Below are 20,302 nucleotides of genomic sequence, written 5' to 3'. Positions count from 1 at the left end.
ATAAATATTATTATTGATATTTTTATTATATATACTTCAATGACAGAAAGATGTCAATTATATATCATCTGCTAATCAGAGTGGACCACCATTATTCCCGCCCCTGTGGCAGGTTTGTCCCAAAACTCCGAAACAAATATTTGCAAAGTGTAAGCAGAACCTGCTGCTTCACATTCATGATTCATGATTTATGAAAACAAATTCAATTCAATCCATTTTTATTTCTACAGCACTTTTTACAATGTAGATCATGTCAAAGCAGCTTGCATAGGTAAAGAAAACATGTAAAAAAGAATCTTTGAAAGTTGAAACATATAAAAAAAATGAAGCATATTGGGTGAGATTACATGTTTGTTTTCAGAGCTTATTTTCTTTCTTAATCTGGTATTTTGGACATTTTCTAGAAAATTTACGTTCATTTTTTTAAATGAAGTTACATTAATTTTATTGGCACATCAATGTCATTTCAAACAACATCAGCCAAAACATGCATAAACCGCTCACAACATGCCAACTGTAAAAAGCACAGCCAAAGGTTTATTACAGACAAAGAGCAAGAAGATTAAAGTTGAAGAGCATATAAACTCCAAAACATTCAGAAGAGATGCAAAGCGTGAAAAGAATTCAAATGTTCATTCTCTTCAATGTAATGCGGACACAGTCAAAGACATGACAAATGAGTCATATAACTTCCATAAACACAAACAGAAAACAGGACACATGGACAGACAGCGACCCCCAGCATGCACTGCGATGGTGGGGACACATGCTCCCATTTGCATTCCAATGCCATTTCCAAAGCTCATGTATGGGACTTCAGAAAGTAACATTATGCATACATGTACTGTACATTATTGTGTTAGGAAAAAAGCTCAAGTATCCCTTTTATTTGCCTCATAAAGCTTTCGGAATGGAATACTATTATTTACTTTGGTATTATTTTGCATACTGTGTGAAGTCTTATTTATTAAACGTGATGCAATGTGCAAGAATTATGTTGCATTATGTTGCATGTTTAATTTACCGTGACTTGCTGTTAGCATTTTAAATAATCAATCCACAACTTTTGTACACAAAACTGATCACAAGTTTGGAAACATACTGTTAAATTGTACATTGATACATGAAAAAAAGAGTATCTTCTGTGGACCAAGGCTGCCTTTATTTGACCCAAAACACATTTAAAGGTGCAGTATGTAAGTTTGACACCCAGCGGCTGAACTAGGTATTGCTCCTGGATCAAAACAAACGCAAGCGCAGGTTGCCAGATTGAGGACAAGAGCAAGAGATTTAAACCGCGTTCTAACTAAAAGCAACGGCACCGGATAGAAGGAATATTTTCCATATTAAAAGGAGTTTTTGTCCTAACCAACACCTCGAATTGATATATTAGAATTGACATTTTATTCAGTGTTAATCCTAACAATGTGAGTTTGAATGCCATTTTACATGACATTTATTGCCAAACTACTGAAAGCAGCAGCAGATAGTTCACCTCAGATCTTGAAATTAAATAAACCGTTTGAAATTGAGCTTTAGAAGTAAATGCATATCAGTGATTAAGCATGTACATTTAATAATATTAAAGAGGGTTAATATGTATTAAACAGATTATAGACCTTATTTCGTGAGTGTATGCATATTCTGTGCTTCTGAATGGCTGTATTTAAATTTCTGTCATGTTTCATCTGGTGCAAACAGCCAATTTGCTCATCACTGCGTATCTCGTCACGAAGCGTGTTATTAGGACACAGGGTTACATTGTAACCTGCTCAACATGTTTACACTTGTAATATTTATACCATTTGCTAATTAATAACCTCATGTGGAACTGAATCTGTCTTATTTCGGAGTCTGCCACTGTCCACCAGAGGTCACATTTTGGTGACGGATGCATGCTTTGAGAGCCATTTTGGATGAATAAATGAAACACGCGGTTTTTCCACCAAGGCAACCTGGAGTGCTGAAATGTAATTGGCTAAACTGGCATTGGGTGGGTTAAAATGACCAAAACAAAGACATCATTCTGGCACGAAAAGCACATTTTCAAAGCAGAATATCTGACTTCAGCATTGTTTTATGCTTTAGAAGAGTCAAAATCTTAAATACAGCACCTTTAAAACAGTAATATCCTAAAATATTATAACAATTTAAAATAACATCTCTATGTGATTGTATATAAAAAGCAGTTTATTGTTCTTTCAAATTTTCAGCATCATCCTGTCATGTGATCCTTCAAAAACATTATAATATAATATAATATAATATAATATAATATAATATAATATAATATAATATAATATAATATAATATAATAATTTAAATGTGATACATTTTATTACAATAAAGAAGTTTATTTCCGTTGCTTGATAATTATTATTATTATGAATATATATTTCAGGAGAGCTGTTTATTCACACTGAATTACACACTGAATTTTCACAATATTCATCGTTTTATTGTAACTTTCACTGATATTGTGTGTGTCTGGGTTTTACGTGTGTGTAAAAATGATTTATAAATAATATATATATATATATATATATATATATATATATATATATATATATATATATACATATATATATATATATATATATATATATATATATATATATATATATATATATGTATATATATATATGTATATATATATATATATATATATATATATATATATATATATATATATATATATATATATATTTTTTTTTTTAAATCTAACAATGAAATGCCACAAAATTATAATATAAACATCCGTGAACAAAAATTTTAAATCTATTGCTGACTATAAATGAGACACAATTTTACATAATAACGTTACCAAATTCACAAAAAAAATTTAAAGTTAAGTGCACACCATTATTTAGTATGAAATTGCCATTACCTTTAGCAGTCAGATCAGTAATTAAATTAAAAGGAAAACCAAATCAGGTTCATTCATCACTGGTAATAATAGATCTAACTGATCTCCCTGTATTATGGGTTACCGTACCCAGTATAGTGTTCTCTTTTGTATACTGCACATGTAGAAAAAATTAGCAGAGTATTAAATGCATACAGAACATTTTAGTATGTACAGTATTGTATTCCATTATTAAATTGCTGGATCATATATATTTATACACACACACATACACAGTTGAAGTCAAAATTATTAGACCCCCTTTGAATGTTTTTATCTTTTATTAAATATTTCCCAAATGATGTTTAACAAAGAAAGGACATTTTCACAGTATGTCTGATAATATTTTTTTCTACTGGAGAAAGTCTTATTTGTTTTATTTAGGCTAGAATAAAAGCAGCTTTTAATTTTTTAAAAACCATTTAAAGGTTTTAAAATGATTAGCCCCTTCAAGCATTTTTTTCGATAGTCTACAGAACTAATCATCGTTATATAATAACTTGCCATAGTTAACCTAATGAACCTAGTTAAGCCTTTAAATGTCACTTCAAGCTGTATAGAAGTGTCTTGAAAAATATCTAGTCAAATATTATTTACTTTCATCATGAAAAAGATTAAATAAATAAGTTATTAGAAATTAGTTATTAAAACTATTATGTTTAGAAATGTGTTAAAAAAATCTTCTCTCCATTACACAGAAATTGGGGAAAAAGTTTTTTTATTTTATTTTTTTTTTATCTAAAATGACAAAGTCTTCTCCTGAAAGTTAATAAGACGATGTACGAGAGATTGTGGAGAACAAACTATTTCTCTGCTTTTGTTTACCTTTATTTAACAAAACATTTAAGTCAGAATTTGCCTGGGGTATAATAATTTTGGCATATATATATATATATATATATATATATATATATATATATATATATATATATATATATATATATATATATATATATATACTTTTTTTTTTGCTTGGCTACTTAGGATGTGTTCACACTTGTAACATTGTTGATTCCCTTTGTTAATTTGGCCCAGACTAAAGAAAATCACCTCGGTCTAAATTCAGGTAAACTAAACTAACAATAGTACCAGAGTTAATTATAAAGCGCATGGAGAGCTTTGCACGCAGATGAACTGAACTAAAAGAGGAATCATACAAGCGATTGTTTAAAAAGTGAATCGAGCTCCATTTTTTTAAGCCGTTTCAGTCTGTTTGTTTGGTGCTCACCAAGGTTTGGCATCAATGTTTACAGTTATTCAGATGAACCAATTTAAAGGTAATTGCACACTGAAATCAAAACTTTCACCTGAAATTTTCTTAAAATAAACAACAAAAAATAAATTTGACCTCACGTTGTGTAAATCGCATTTACACACGGCCTCCAAAACTTTTGTTAAAAAAAATTTTAGTGTTCCATTTTGGACGACAATAAATTCATATACAATGCTGTTGAGTGTGTTAGGGCTTAAGTGTATTATATGTCATTTGGGACATAGTGTTTGATTGGTATGCACTGAGACTCTGACGGCAGGGTTCTCACTTATTTCGATAAACCAAAGTAACAGAGCATTTTCACAAGATCATTTCAAACCAGACCTTCCAAGTGTGAACACACCCATAAAATATTCCCCCAGAAGGCCAGCGAGTCCTTTAAATAGCATCACTACCAATGGGAATCTAACACGAACCTAGTCCGAGACCAGGGCGGCGCACTCATTATTGAAGTTAATTACTTATTTTAGAGAAGGCCAGAGCCATAATTCCAGATTTCACGCTCTCTGTTAGGCAGAGAGGAGCCTGGGAGACACATTACAAGTGTTGTTGTGCATTTCTAAGGCACATAAAAGGGATACCACATCTATAACAGTGGATGGTGAGTTCTCAGTGTGCTGCTGTGTCTGTCCGCTGGCCTGAGGAGGTGCGCCTCACCTCGTCACTTTCTTGGGTTCGGTGAGAGGGGTTGGCAGGGACAAGGGTTTGCTCGCGTTTGGCTCCAGCTGGTGAATGGGGGAGTTGGGAAGGGGTTCGAGGCGGTTGGGTTGGGGCTGCCCGCTCCCTGTTCCCGAAGCCTCCACATTGGCCCTAAGATTGGCCGAGCTGCTGAATCGGGTGGCTGATTTGTCGTTCTTTCGCTTTTGCTACATAGGACGACAAGAAAAGCATACAAAAAAAAGGGGGAAGCTTGATGCTCCATTTTGAAAGTTCTCTTGATCTCCTATTGGTTGCTTTCTATCAAACGCCCTCTAAAAGTCAAGCACTCAGCAGCGGAAGCATCAGTCGCTCAAAACCAGCATGAGTCGAAAGAGATGTGTCAGAAGAAGAGGCTGTTGAAAATTTCAGACTGAAAAGAAGAATGGCTTGGAAAGCAAAGAAGAACTGGATGTCTAAACAGGGAGAGAACGCGAAGACACTGACACTCACACACACACACATACATACATACATATATGCACATGTAAGCAGCGACACTTGGAAGTTATAGAACACAGATGAGGGCAACAGTGAGATATCCGGTCAAACAGAATGACAGCGTTCGGACTGGGTCGATTGGAACAAACATTATTTCTTCTTCAGCTTTGGAGAAACTGGGTGTTAAAGGGAGGATTCACTCAAAAATGAAAAACAGGTCATCATCTACTCACTCTTTTGTGCTTTCAAAACCTCAGTGACTTTGAATTATGTACTAGTTGCTGCTTTCTGTGCACTTGCAAGCTTTCAAGTAGGCACAAATGGATTGTTAGAGAATGATAAGAGTAGTCATATTATTATAAACTCTCAGATCTTCTAAACTCCTATAATAGCTTTGAAAGAAAAAGCAAGGAATGACAATTATTTACTAATATTTCCTGAATTAGATCCAATCAAGAATTAAATATTTAGAATCACACACAAAAAAAGCATTTTTATTTATTTTTTTGCTACTAATATTGTATTTTATTACAATGATTAATATATACAGTGGGAATGGAAAGTATTCAGACCCATTTTTCAGTCTTTGTTATATTGCAGCCATTTGCTAAAATCATTTAAGTTCTTTTTTTTTCTTATTAATGTACACACAGCACCCCATATTGACAGAAAAACACAGAATTGTTGACAATTTTGCAGAGCTATTAAAAAAAGAAAAACTGAAATATCACATGGTCCTAAGTATTTTGACCTTTTGCTGTGACACTCATATATTTATCTCTGTGCTGTCCGTTTCTTCTGATCATCCTTGAGATGGTTCAACGCCTTCATTTCAGTCCAGCTGTGTTTGAGTATACTGATTGAAGCCTCACACATTTCTATTCAAGACCTTACAGCTCACAATGCATGTCAGAGCTAATGAGAATCATGAGGTTAATGGAACTACTTGAAGAGCTCAGAGACAGAATTGTGGCAAGGCACAGACCTGGCCAAGGTTACAAAAACAAAAATTAATAAATAAATAAATAAATAAAATAAAAAAACTGCTGCACCTAAGGTTCTTAAGAGCACAGTGGCCTCCATAATTCTTAAATGAAAGACATTTGGGATGACCAGAACCCTTCTTAGAGCTGTCAACCAGCCAAACTGAGCTATTGGGGGAGAAGAGCTTTGGTGAGGGAGGCAAAGAAGAACCAAAAAAATCACTGTGGCTGAGCTCCAGAAATGCAGTCGGGAGATGGGAGAAAGTTGTAGAAACTCAACCATCACTGCTGCCCTTTACTAGTCAGGGCTTTATAGCAGAATGGCCCAACAAAAGCTTCTCCTCAGTGCAAGACACAAGAAAGCCTGCATAGAGTTTGCAAAAATGGTGAGAAATAAGATTCTCTGGTTTGATGAGACCAAGATGGATTTTTGGCCTTCTAAGCATTATGTCTGAAGAAACCCAGGCACTGCTCATGACCTGTAAATTACAGTCCCAACAGTAAACATTGTGATGGCAGCATCATGCAGTGGCAGTGCTTTTCAGCTGTAGGGACAGAAGGACTGATTGCAATGAAGGGAAAGTTAATGCTGCAAAGTACAGGGATATCCTGGCTGAAAACCTTCTCCAGAGTGCTCAGGACTTCAGACCAGATCAAAGGTTTACCTTCACAACGACTCCGTGACTGTTCTTGAATGGCTCAGCTAGAGTCCTGACTTAAACCCAATTGAGCATCTCTGGAAAGACCTAAGAATGGCTGTCTACCAACATTTACCATCCAACCTGACAGAACTGCAGAGGATCTGCAAGGAGGAATGGAAGGATCCAGGTGTGAAACACTTGTTGCATCTTTCCTAAAAAGACTCATGGCTGTCATAGATCAAAAGGGTGCTTCTACTAAATACTGAGCAAAGGGTCTGAACACTTAGGGTGTACTCACACTATGTACAGTTGCCTTGAACTGTCGCCGAACAGGTCAGCCAACTTTGACGCTCATAAATAATCATAAAAGTCATTGTGCTGCAGGTATTAGAAGGTTTGCTGAAAGTTCAGCTGCTGTGCAGCGAGGGAAAGAATGATTAATAAATCCATATGAAGCAGTCCCTCAAAAGCCACGTCTCGTCTTCAGTTTCAGGCTCAAGCGCACTTTGCACTCACACTACAAGAGTACCAAGCAAAAGCCCAAGTGAACCGCGCTCAAGTGGCCCAAGTGGCACATCTCTTCCAACCAGGCCAGGGCTGACCAACTCAACTGCGCCTGAGCCTGATTCAGAGCACTCACACTTCTTAAACGATCCAGGAAACGCGCCTGGGCATAGTTCGGATAGCATTGTGTGAGTGCGTGCTTAGGACCACATGATAATTCAGTTTTTCTTTTTTAATAAATCTGCAAAATATGTCAACAAATCTGTGTTTTTCTGTCAATATGGGGTGCTGTGTGTACATTAAATACTGTTCATACCCACTGAATATATAATCATTTATTAGTTTATTTATAGTCTAATAAATAAATGAAAAGTCTGAAATGTATTAAAAATCCAAAATAAACTATGTAATAGTTTAGGTACATTTAAATTAAGTACCAATTTAAGTAAAAAAAAAAATAAATAAATAAAATTATGACAAAAGCAGATAAAAAATTATTTCCAATAAAAACTGGTATAATAAATTAAAAGCCATTTATAAATATTACAGATATAATGCTAATACAAAAGTAATCTTCACTAAATGCTAAATAAATGTTAGCATAGGTCATACAGCAATATTGCAAGTCAAAACTATTAATTTACGCATGGATCATCCATTAGTATTGCATGTTATAGAAATACAGCGTTTATTACAAATGCATGGAAGCAATCATTCAGTAGAATCTAATACAGTCTGTTTTACATGCAGGCATGAAATGACATTAGGGTGAGTATTGATACTGGAATATTCATTTTTGGGAGAACAATCCCTTTGATAAACCTCTTTCTCTGTGTGTGTGTGCTCCAGCATAAACTCCAGTCCAGCATGTCAGATGTCTTGCCTTTAACTGCACCCCAGCAGCACTGCATCATATCCAGGCACAACAACTTGATTTTATTTTACAAATTTTCAGCGTTTTCTTATGATTGTCATTTTTCAAGAGCAGATCTATTGTTTATATACACATCAGCGCAACAGAATTGAGAATTTACTGTGAAACCAAGCGACTGACTCAGTATCTTGTCACTGTTATGGCTGATTGGGAACTCCGATTAGCAACGTAAAAATGCAATTTATGAAACATTTTCAGTTTATTGCGTCATTCCTGGTTATGATACGGTGCAATAAATGACATTGAAGAAAAACTATCAAGCCCCATTCAGAAATGCACCAACCTCACATTTTCCAAAACTTAGTGAGCTGCTTACTTTGTGTATATTTGAAGAGATGCCGAGAGAAAGTATGCATTTAATTCATTTTATTTATGAAAGACTGGTATTTTACATCAAAAGAGAATATCCCATGTGAACTGACAGCATCCAAAGTAAAATAATCAGATCACTAGGTTTTGGAAAAGCAACTAAATTTCACTTAAACTAACCAACTAGCAGCGCAACACACAAGAACAGACAGTAGTACAGTTTAGGGAGAAATCTTACCTTGACAAGAGGGTTAATAACACCAACATTGGGGTTTGCGTTGAATATTTTGTTGAAGCTGGTCTCTCGGTTTACAAGCTCCAGCTGGTAAAACTTTTTGTCATCCTGTAAGGAGAAGTAGTTGTTTTTGTATTCTTGGAGTATCATTTGTCTTCAGAACATGAAGAGCACTTCACACAAGAAGCTTCCAGTGTGTGTTTTGCAAGTTTAACTCAAAGCTTCTATGTAAGAGTCTGGTGAAGGTAAAATTACATCATTATATGTAAAGTTGGAGGCAAAATTCTTACCCCTCTTGTGAAATTTTAAATATTTTACTAAAATTTCCTAAGTGATGTTTAACACAGCAAGGGCATTTTCACAGTTTTTGCTATATTTATTTTTGTCTTCAGGAGAAAGTCTTAGTTTGGCTGGAATAAAAGGAGTTTGTCTGGTTTTTAATATAATTTTTAAAGGTCAATAATATAATTAGCACTCTTAAGAACAAAACAAACACATGTTGTACAAATAACTTTCTTAATTAACTTAACTAATCTGAATACTAGTATCCTGCAAAATAACTATTAAAAATTAAATACATCATGGCGAAGACAAAACAAACGATTTATTAGAAATTGATTATAAAATCTATTATGCCTTAAAATGATTAAGTAAAAAATATTATCTTCAATAAACAAGGAAATATTTTTTAAAAGAATACAAATTTCACATAAGGGCTAATCATTTTTAATAATTATTATAATATATAAAATAATAATATATAGAATTATTAGCCTAATAATATATTAGAATTATTAATTATTAAAATTATATAATTATTTCTTTTTCCCCCAATTTCTGTTTAACGGAGGGAAGATTTTTTCAACACATTTCTGAACATAATAGTTTTAATTAGTTTTCATAACTAATTTCTAATAACCGATTTATTTTATCTTTGTCATAATGACAGTAAATAATATTTGACTAGATATTTTTCAAGATACTTCTATACAGCTTAAAGTGACATTTAAAGGCTTAACTAGGTTAATTAGGTTAACTAGGCAGGTTAGGGTAATTACACAAGTTATTGTATAACGATGGTTTGTTCTGTAGACTATCAAAAAAAAAAAAAAATTTAACCTTAAAATAGTTTTTAAAAAATTAAAAACTGCTTTTATTCTAGCCGAAACAAAACAAATAAGACTTTCTCCAGAGGAAAAAAATATTATCAGACATACTGTTGAAATTTCCTTGCTCTGTTAAACATTATTTGGGAAATATTTAAGCTCCAGTTTCTGTTTTTTAATCTCTATACATACAGTTCATAAAAAAGGCATTGTCATCAAAATCTTGACATGCAAATACTTTTTCCCTTAACCCATTATAACATTTGAATTTATTAACACATATAAACAATTATTAGTAAATAATTCATATACATATTCTGTTAAATATAATCAAATGAATAAAAACAACACAAAAACTATAACAAAGTGTTCTGTTTAGCCATTAATCAAACATCTGCCACATGAAAGTGAGCAAAACAGATCAGTTCAATTCTGTAAATACTCCAAATCTAAAAATCCAGCATGCAGTGCAGTTTCAATCTGAAATATTGAATCAAGGATGCTAAATGTCCAGCACTGTCGTTGTTATCAGTGAATGATGTGTTGTTTGTGTTCAGTGCAGGTTTAAGAGCTTATATGGACTCTACAGCAGAGAAATTCCACAGACCTGAGACATGGCGAATGAGTATGGGTTCTTACCACCAACTTCTTGACCAAAGCCTCTCTTTCGGCCACCATGTCCTTCAGTTCGGCTATCGTCTGCAGATCTTCAGGTCTGCTCTCTCTGTTGCGAAACTTATCTTCTGTTCCCTCCAACCTGAAATGTGCAAACACGTCTCTTTAAGATATGCTTAACTACAGATACAAAATTTTTGCTACTGTTTTGAAGTAAAAAATGGAGTCTCTTACAAACAAACTGAGGATTGGAGAAACGATTTCTACTTTATACTGTTACTTTATTTTTGCCATATGTTTTAATAATTAAAACATATGGCAAATCAAAGGCTAAAATGCTAAAAAAACAAAGATGGAGTTTCAAAAGCTTTTTAAAAACAGATTGAGTTGGAGCATTGTCTGATGGTCTGATGTTTTGGTGCGATGACAGCAAAAGCCCGATCCACACTTCGCTTACACTGGGATCTTGGTACAGAAAGAATAAACAGATCAGAAGACCTCAGTGCCCTACCAGGATTATACACATGTAGGAGGTCTGATAAGTAAGGTGGTGCCAGATCATTTAAGGATTTAAAAACAAAAATTAATAGTTTAAAATCAATCTGTGACCTAACAGGCAGCCAGCCCAGAGAGGAAAGAACTGGGGATATGTGCTCATACTTGCGAATCCCTGTCAGAAGTCTTGCAGCTGCATTTTGTACTAATTACAATCTATTTAGGGCATTTTGACTAATACCCACATACACGGAATTGCAATAGTGAAGTCTTCCCAAAATAAAAGCATGTATCACCTTCTCAAGGTCATTAAAAGAGAGAAATGACTTCACTTTTGCCACAAGTCGTCGATGGTAAAAACTGTATTTAACAACTGAATTGACTTGTTTGTTAAATTTTAGATCACTATTGAAATGAAACCCGAGGTCTTTAACAACAGGTTTTTGATAAGTTGATAGCTTACCAAAACCTAATAAATGCAGAGGGTTAGGATCACCAAAACCAGACCATCTCAGTTTTTTCTTTATTGAAATTGAAAAAAAAAATGACGACAACCAGGTCTTAACCTCGATAATACATCTAATAAGGGAGTCAAGCCCATTTTTATCATTACTTAATGGACATCAATCTGAGTGTCGTCAGCATAAAAGTGAAAAGCCACCCCATATACTAAAAAAATAGATCCTAAAGGTAAAATAAATAAAGAAGATAAAATAGGTCCAATGATAGACCCTTGCGGAACTCCACATGTCAGGGGTCTGGAGGATGAAAAGGTCTGACCAGCATTAACACAAAAGCTTCAAATAAGATCTAAACCATTTAAGAGCAGAGCCCTGAATGCCCACCAAATTCTCAAGACGGGAAATAAGAATCTTTATTGTTTGAAAAGAAAAAATTGACAAAATCTGTCATCTGTTACCTTGACAAAATCCCTGTGGATTAATGCATCTTTTGTATGTAATGTTTTAATATTCTTTTTCATCATACACTACAGTTTAAACAGGTCTTGTAAGGGATGGCTTGTTATGTGTTGGACTTATCTTTCCTTCTTTTACATATGTAATATGTGGACAAAATATGTCAATTTTACATCTTTACATCCCATAAAAAAAGTTCTTTAGTATATTAAGATGTTCTTTACACTAAAAAAAGTGCCCATGTTAGTACTTTTTGAAAACTTACCACAACTATGTTTTCCCAGAATTATGGGGTATTAATAAGAAGAGGCATATGGAGGGGAAAGAGAGTGTCCTACAGGTAGTTTGTTAAGCCCACTCACCTGCATAGAGCACATGAAGAATAGCACAACATTTCCAGAAACATTGAGTGTTGATAAGAATGTGTCTGGTGCATATGGAGAGGAGGGAATGTGTCCTACAGGTGGTTTATCGTGCTCAAAGACTGTTTTTTCCCAGAAATAAAGATTGTTTATAAGTGTCTGGTGTAAATTTATTATATAAACATTTAGAGTGCTTTTAAATTTTATCATTAGCATTTAGCAACTATCAATATGAGATTTGTTGTACAGAGGTTTATAAATGAACTCAATTTATTCAAAAAGTACATAATAATAATAATAATAATAATAATCATATTAATAATATTAATAATAATAATAATAATCATCAAAACCATGCAACTATAAAATGTGGATTTGTTTCCTTGTAAAAATACAAATAGTAATTTATAAATGTAAAGTATTGAATGGTATATACATCGGGTAAAATAATTATTCGACACGTCTCCATTTGTTTCAGGAAATATTTCTAAATGTGTTGTTGATTTGAATTTTACACCAGATTTCAGTGACAACTCAAGCAATCCATATATACTAAGAATACTAAACTTAACTAGTTTAGAAATGAAGGGATGTGTGGTCAATTCAAAGGACGCAGGGAAAAAGTATTGAACACATGAAGAAAGGCAGGTATAAAAGGTATGGAAAGCCCAGACAGCAGCTGAATTTTTTTTTAGGAGTTATTCAGCAACCCTCTGCTTTTCAACATTGTAAATACATGTTAGCTGCTTCAGTCCAACATCAACATTATCAGGATGATGAAGATGAAACTAGAGTGGACAGTTCAGCAAAGACAATGATCCAAAACAAAGCCCAAACTCTCGCCTGCTTTTAGAAAAAGAAAATGAAGCTACTAGAATGGCCCAGGCAAAAACCTGACCTGAACCCAATAGAAAATAAGAACTGAAGACTAGAGTTGATAGTTTCCACAGATTGAAGACATTTGAATATATTTGTTCCTGTCAATCAGACGAGCAGACATTTCTTTCTCTACAATCTGTTACGTTATAGCATGACTGAGATACTTAACTAATAATTAAACAAAATGCTAATTAAAAACAACCGAAAGCAAATGAAATCGCAAGTAAAGGGTTATTCACGGAACTTTTGTAGAGCTAACTATGTAGAGCACTTCAAAGCTTCATGATTAGGATGCTCAGCAACTTAAGATGGTTCAGAACTGAGCCATCAGCTCTCTGTTTACAATCAGTCTGTCATCTGTTTGGTTTTGTGACTCATTACTGAGAGAGAAAGTTGACTATTCTGACACTTCAGCTCAGTCAGAAAGCAAAGCTGATGGGCTTCGCACACAGAATTAATTAAGCGCATTGATCAGATCAGTGTGATGATATTGGCATCTACCTTTCATTTTCTCTTCCTCGCATTAGATCAGTGTGATGACTAAATTCATCAGCACCTTTGAATGTGTGTCGCTCCATCATTCTTTCATCTACTGTTTTTTTTCCGCTGTCATTGAGGATCAATATCTCCACCGTTTCTGCATCTTTGAAAGGTTTTTTGAAAATGTGTGATGAATGTTTAATGAGCATCAAGATGCTTTCCCAGAGGTATTAGGTGTTAAGATTGATGGCTGTTTTCAAACAAAATCCTTCCCTAATGACTTCACAACTGTTTGTACTAATGAATCGAAGTCTGTTTCCTGAATAGTTTTAATCTGCAGGTAGAGGAAAATGTTGCCGTTTCGACAACTAAAGGCATGTTTATATACTCAGACTAAACAGTATATTAACCTAAGACTGAGAAGCTCTGCCCTCTTACATTCACACTCCCCTACTCTTAAAACTAAATTAATCCATGCATCATCTGTGTATTCATCTATCCATTCATCTAGTTTATCTATCTATCAATCCATCCATCCATCCATCTTTCCTTCCATCCACTTATCCATCCATTCCTCCCACCATCCATCCATCCATCCATCCATCCAAATAAACATACATATATAGAAAATCCTTTCACCCTCTATGATTATCATGTCTCTATATATTTATAAAGTTTTTAATCTGTTTCAACAAGATTATGATCTTTATCCATTCAATCTTTAGCTGTTTATCCATCCAGACTTCAGTGATGTTTATCCATCCATCCATCCATCCATCCATCCATCCATCCATCCATCCGTCACCTCTTTTTATAAATCATTTAATCCATTCAACCATTCCTCCATCAGCTTTTTAGGAAATCATCCATTTATCCATCATGTTTATCCATCCGTTTATCAGCTCTATCCATCTATAATCTTTTTTCATCTATCATCTATCCATCATTTTTATCAATCCAAACTTTAGCTGTTTATCCATCCATCCATTCATCCATCCATCCATTCATCCATCCATTCATCCATCCATTCATCCATCCATCTATCCATCCATCCATCCATCGATCCATCCATCCATCCATCCATCCATCCATCCATCCATCCATATAAACATACATATATAAACAATATCCTTTTACCATCTTTGATTATCCATGTCTCTATATATTTATAATGTTTTAATCTGTTTCAACCGTCCGTCCGTCCGTCCGTCCATAAATTGGCTCCATCCATCCAAAAAAACAGACCAAGTAAATTAAAGTCATTCATTCATTCATTTTCTTGTCGGCTTAGTCCCTTTATTAATCCGGGGTCGCCACAGCGGAGTGAACCGCCAACTTATCCAGCAAGTTTGTACGCAGCGGATGCCCTTCCAGCCGCAACCCATCTCTGGGTAAGTAAATTAAAGTATTTTACTGCTAATGGATTAAAAAAGTTCACTTTAGATAAAAGCTAAAACTACACTATACCAACTCTGACCCCTTTAAACAGGCTGATAACAGCGGTTCACTGAATGTCTCCATCTGAGTAAATAAACACAGCTCCCATCAAGCCTATTTATACATTTAAAACGACAGCAGCGAAACCCAGTAGATGTAGCCTGCAGAGTGCACTCGAGCGGTTACAGTAGCGCAGCCCATGCGCCGCACATGAGGATCACCGCACACATGAAATATTCATGAGGCTTAAATAGACTGAAATTTAAAACTTGCTGGAGGACTCAGTTTGGGGGAAACTCGGCTGTCATAATAATTAATTGAGCAGAGGACAGGACTGTCATTTCAATAGGTTTGTGTTATGTTTAATTAGCAGGCTGTGTATCTCTGCTCTTCAGGGACACCTGGAGATGTTCGCTCACGAAACGCTGAGGGATACAATTTCTGACTGCTTCACACGAGACCTCATTCTGTTTAAGCCCAGGCTGACTGCTATATCCTTTAAAGGTGCTGTATGTAGGTTTTTGACTCTTCTAAGGCATTAAAATGTCATAATTTGTTTGCAGATTTTAAGAAACATGCTAAATGAACATCTTCATCTGAAAAACAGTGCTAAAAATCAAATAAACAATGCTATTCTTCATCAGAATCATTAAAAGCAGGACAGTCCAGTAAAATGTGCTTTACAGTCAGGGGAGTTGTGCAGCACAAACACTTATAGGGTTTCCACCTTGGAGCATAAAACCATGGGTTATTCTAGTATGCCCAATACGAAATCTGGTAAAAACCACTTGATGAAATCTATTCTTAAAATTCTGTGTGAGATTTCAGGTTGGATTTTATGTAATTTATTATTTTCTAATGCATCCTGTCGCTCATGAAGACAGACCTATATAGACAGCACGAGAGGACAAGTGAGTGAGTGCATTCTGACAAGTAACCTCCATGCTAACTATTCTCTGCTCTACCTCGCAGAATCGAGTAGCTGATTAGCGTTCGCCCCCGCTGCTACCCCTTCACGGAACCAAAAACCTCATCATCACCACCAAAGCCCGGCACTTTTCTGGGACTGAAGGAAGCACTCTCACATACACATCGGATTTCACTTGTAAATAAACACCCCTCAGAGGCTTTCAGCTGTTACATCAGTGTGTGTGTGTGTGTATTTTACCCTCTTTTTTTCACCACAGATGAAATAATATATTTATTAATGCGTATGAATGTTCATAAGTTTAAAACAAATCTAAATATTAAAAACTTTTAAGCATTTAAGATTATGATGACCGTTAAATGCGTCATAACAGTCTTGTGAAAAGGGTCAATCTAATCCACTGGTGTCAAACTCAGTTCCAAAAAGGCCGCAGCTCTGCACAGTTTAGTTCCAACCCTGATTAAACACACCTGATCAAACTAATTGAGTCCTTCAGGCTTGTTTGAAACCTACAGGCAAGTGTGTTGGAGCAGGGTTGGAACTAAACTGTGCAGGGCTTCGGCCCTTTTGGAACTGAGTTTGACACCCCTGATCTAATCTATCTAAAGCAGGGGTGTCAAACTCATTTCCTGGAGGGCTGCAGACCTGAACAGTTTAGTTCCAACCCTACGTCAACACACTTACCTGTAGGTTTCAAACAAGCCTGAAGAACTCAATTAGTTTGATCAGGTGTGTTTAGTTAGGGTTGGAACTAAACTGTGCAGAGCTGTGGCCCTCCAGGAACTGAGTTTGAGACCTGCGATTTAAAGGAATAAAAAAGATTGAAGAATCAAATGTTTTTGAAGCAGAATAGAAACATCCAATATTTTTAATTATTAATTATTAATATTATTATGTTTTTTTTTTCATTTTTGGACAGCTTCTATCTGCATTGAATTAAAAAGAGCTGCATAAATGTATTCCTTTTGCATATCAGTAAGAAAAGAAAATTATATAAATCTGGAACAATAAATAAATTACAGAATTTTCTGTCGTAGACGAACAAATCTTTTAACAGCATTCCTTCATCTAAAGAAGGCGCAAACTATTAATTTTCAACAGACAGATTCGATCAAATATTAATCAAGACACTCAATTTTAATTGAGTGAGATATTTTTTTAATGTCTAAAACACTTCTCCATCTTTTCTTTGTATTTTGTGGGTTGTAAGGCCTTCCCACGTCATGACACATGCTTTTTAGAATCGAAATGATTCATTGTTAGTTTACACTGTGAATATTGAGAGGAGTCAGAGAGTCATATGTACTATTTTTACAGCAGGCTATTCAATAGCTGGATTTGTTGGTGCTCCCGTTCAAGTAAACCTAAATTAGGTCACCTCCGACAGCAATATCTTCAGTCAAAGAGATCTCAACCCTACTAACTCTCTATATTTATACATCAGTACATACACCTACAAACACCTTCTGTTCATATACGCCAGTCTTCAACAAAAGCATACCATTCAAACCATATGTATATGGATAACATGCAAAGCAGAAATGAGGGTAAACAGAAGAGAACTGGGACATCTGCATGACAAGAAATATCAAGTGAATAAATGTCCCACATAACATTTATTCACCCTCGAAAATACGATGGTAGTGCAACAATTTATTTTAACAAAATTATTTACTTTTTTTTACTAACCTGCAACTAAAAGCTGCATTGTTGGGAAAAAAATCTGTATCTGTAGGAAGCTTTTCAGTTGTTTTAAATCTGGTAATGTCAAATCATTTCTACATTCTTCTTTTTTTTTTTTAACGCCCCACAAAATACTGCAAGTTTCTGTCATTTTTGATACAACACCCATAAATGTAGAAAAAAAAAACCCATCTGGGTCGTATTTGTTTGTCCTACTGATACCGATGATTTGAAAGAAGTGAAGGATGAGTAAATAATGGCAGAATGTTCATTTTTGTGTGAACTATCCCTTTAATAAATATAGGAAAACACAAATCATGAGATCATGACTGAAATGTTCTTTTTTTTACAGGCTTGATTGATGAAAAAAAAAGCATTTTGAATCATCTATACACTGGCTGCTGTATATTTATAACTTCATAGATATTTATAGATTTATGACTTCTGAAGACTTGGAAATATGATGTGTTAGCCACTTGGAGTACCTTTGTGCTATTTTCATGGTGTATTTTTGACAGCTCTATTCCTCAGCCTTAGGTGGAACAGATCTCCTGCTGTGTTTCACAAAAGAAAATGACCTATAAAGTTTTTTTTTAATGTCAGTAAATGATATTACAGTGAATTATTTCTTTAAAGGTGCAGTATGTGAGACTGACACCCAGTGGTTGAACTAGGTATTGCAGGTCAAATTCAAAACACTTTTTCACCCGTCCCCTCCTTTAACGACTCCATGCAAACACAGGTTGCCAGATTAACAACACCAGCATGAGTGAGCGTGCCTGACTATAGTGTCTACATAACATGTGACGACTTCAGCTAATGTTTACATTTTTAATATTATTTGCTAATTAATAATCCCAATTGTGGCTTTTCTTAAACTCTAATTTTAGGTTATTTTGCATTCGTATATATAGAATCAGCCTTTAAGACCAAAAAACTGTGTTTTTTTCTACCAAGCAAACATGAAATATCATGTATATATGTATAATATAATTTTTGAGTATGCTGTAGAATTTCTCTTTTAAGAGTTCACTCTTAGCTGATGATTGATAATAAAGCGTATTTAGCATGCTGTCCCAGCAGAGAGCCCTGAGCTCAGATTATCCTCAAGCCCGGGGCTCCCTCCCGTTTAAAGGGCAAGAGAAGAGTTTGAGCTCAGGTAGTTCTCGAGAACTCCCCTGCTTATGAACGTGCTGAGATATATCTGACTAAGAGTTGTCTTAGAATGCTTTTAGGATTAGTCAATTTACTTATGATGTATGTCTGTGGACGGTGGAAGGAAACTGGAAAACCAGAGGAAAACCCACATGAATACGCAAACTTCGCACAGAAACGCAGAACGGCTTGGTGAGGGGCCGAACTAATGGCATTCTTTCTGTGAGGCAACAGTGCTAACCTCTGGGCCGCTGTGCCGCCCTATCAGAGAAAGGGAGGAGGAAGGGTGGAAGGGGGGATTCTTTAAGACGAAGATGACTGGAGTGGAAAACTCTGGTTATTTATGGTGAGTCGGTATTCATCTGATTGGTGCAATATACAGAGCTGATGCGGTACCAGCCATATTCAATCATAAACATGTGATCCTCTCAAAATTTGTTTATAAATAAACCACACTTAGACAACACTTTGTAAGGTGAAGTCTCGCATTATCTCCAGAAAATCTCCCACAGAGATATTACATGCATCTTTCTGTGAGCAATGTTTTTTAAAAAAAGGTTAAATTCTCTGATGATATTGTGATACTGACACATGATGTTAGGCCTAATCCCTTTTTCAAGGTTAGGATTAGTGATAATGACAGAGGAAAATGCCACAACATACTGTACTACTATATTTTGTGAAAATGTGAAAGGTAAAAAAAAAACAGGTACTATTTTCAGCGCTTAACAAGACACAAGGATTGGATTTCATTCAGCAAGTGTGAAGTAGGTTGTGTGTTTGGGTATCCCTATCATGCTATTTTAAAGGCTCCTGATTTAGTTTTAGACATCTCTTTTAATGATTTTACATTTTTATGGTAAAAAAAAACCCTTAAGCACAAAATATACACTGCTGGATCAGCTTATTTCTCACAGCATCTGTAAAAATTTGTTCAATCATCTGGTCTCTTTTTTTCCCTAGAGTCAACAGTGTAAAAAAATTCCATAAATTAGCAGTTTTCCATATTTTGTGATATATGTTTTTATTTATTTTTTGCCCTGTTTATTTATGCTTTTGAATTGCATTATGGGATCTTACTTCCAACAACTTTTAACCTAGAAACGTTTGAAAAAGTAACTTTTATTAACATTTCTAAAGGTTTAAAGTGATATATTGTCTGGGTTGGTGTCGTATATTATGGTATTAAAAGCTTGTAATAAACTGCCAGTCCAGTTTCTGTTATTTTAAAGACTCATTCATCTATAAAGTATTTCTAACACATTGTATTATTTCAGACAACTAAAATGTCAATTAGAGTCCATTTGTTAAACTGTAGGGCTGA

At 34.8% G+C, this 20,302-nt stretch overlaps 1 protein-coding gene across 2 annotated transcripts in view; it reads right to left on the bottom strand.

Moving 5' to 3' along the window:
• Positions 1 to 20,302, bottom strand: part of fam184ab (family with sequence similarity 184 member Ab) — a 254,481-nt gene that overhangs the window by 8,912 nt on the left and 225,267 nt on the right. The window contains exons 16-18 of one of the 2 annotated variants that reach the window (XM_087298716.1): positions 10,667 to 10,784; positions 8,925 to 9,029; positions 4,836 to 5,044 (exon numbers count right to left, since the gene is read on the bottom strand). In XM_087298716.1, coding sequence (XP_087154842.1) covers positions 4,836 to 5,044; positions 8,925 to 9,029; positions 10,667 to 10,784 — 432 coding nt within the window. The remainder of the gene's footprint in view (positions 1 to 4,835; positions 5,045 to 8,924; positions 9,030 to 10,666; positions 10,785 to 20,302) is intronic. The other variant, XM_087298717.1, reaches the window with a different exon arrangement.

The sequence above is a fragment of the Danio rerio genome, chromosome 20 (genome assembly GCF_052040795.2).
Source record: "Danio rerio strain M-AB ecotype USA chromosome 20, GRCz13ab, whole genome shotgun sequence".
NCBI lineage: Eukaryota > Metazoa > Chordata > Actinopteri > Cypriniformes > Danionidae > Danio > Danio rerio.
The sequence above is the reverse complement of the archived record's forward strand: the minus strand, read 5'-3'. Positions and strand labels throughout refer to the sequence as shown.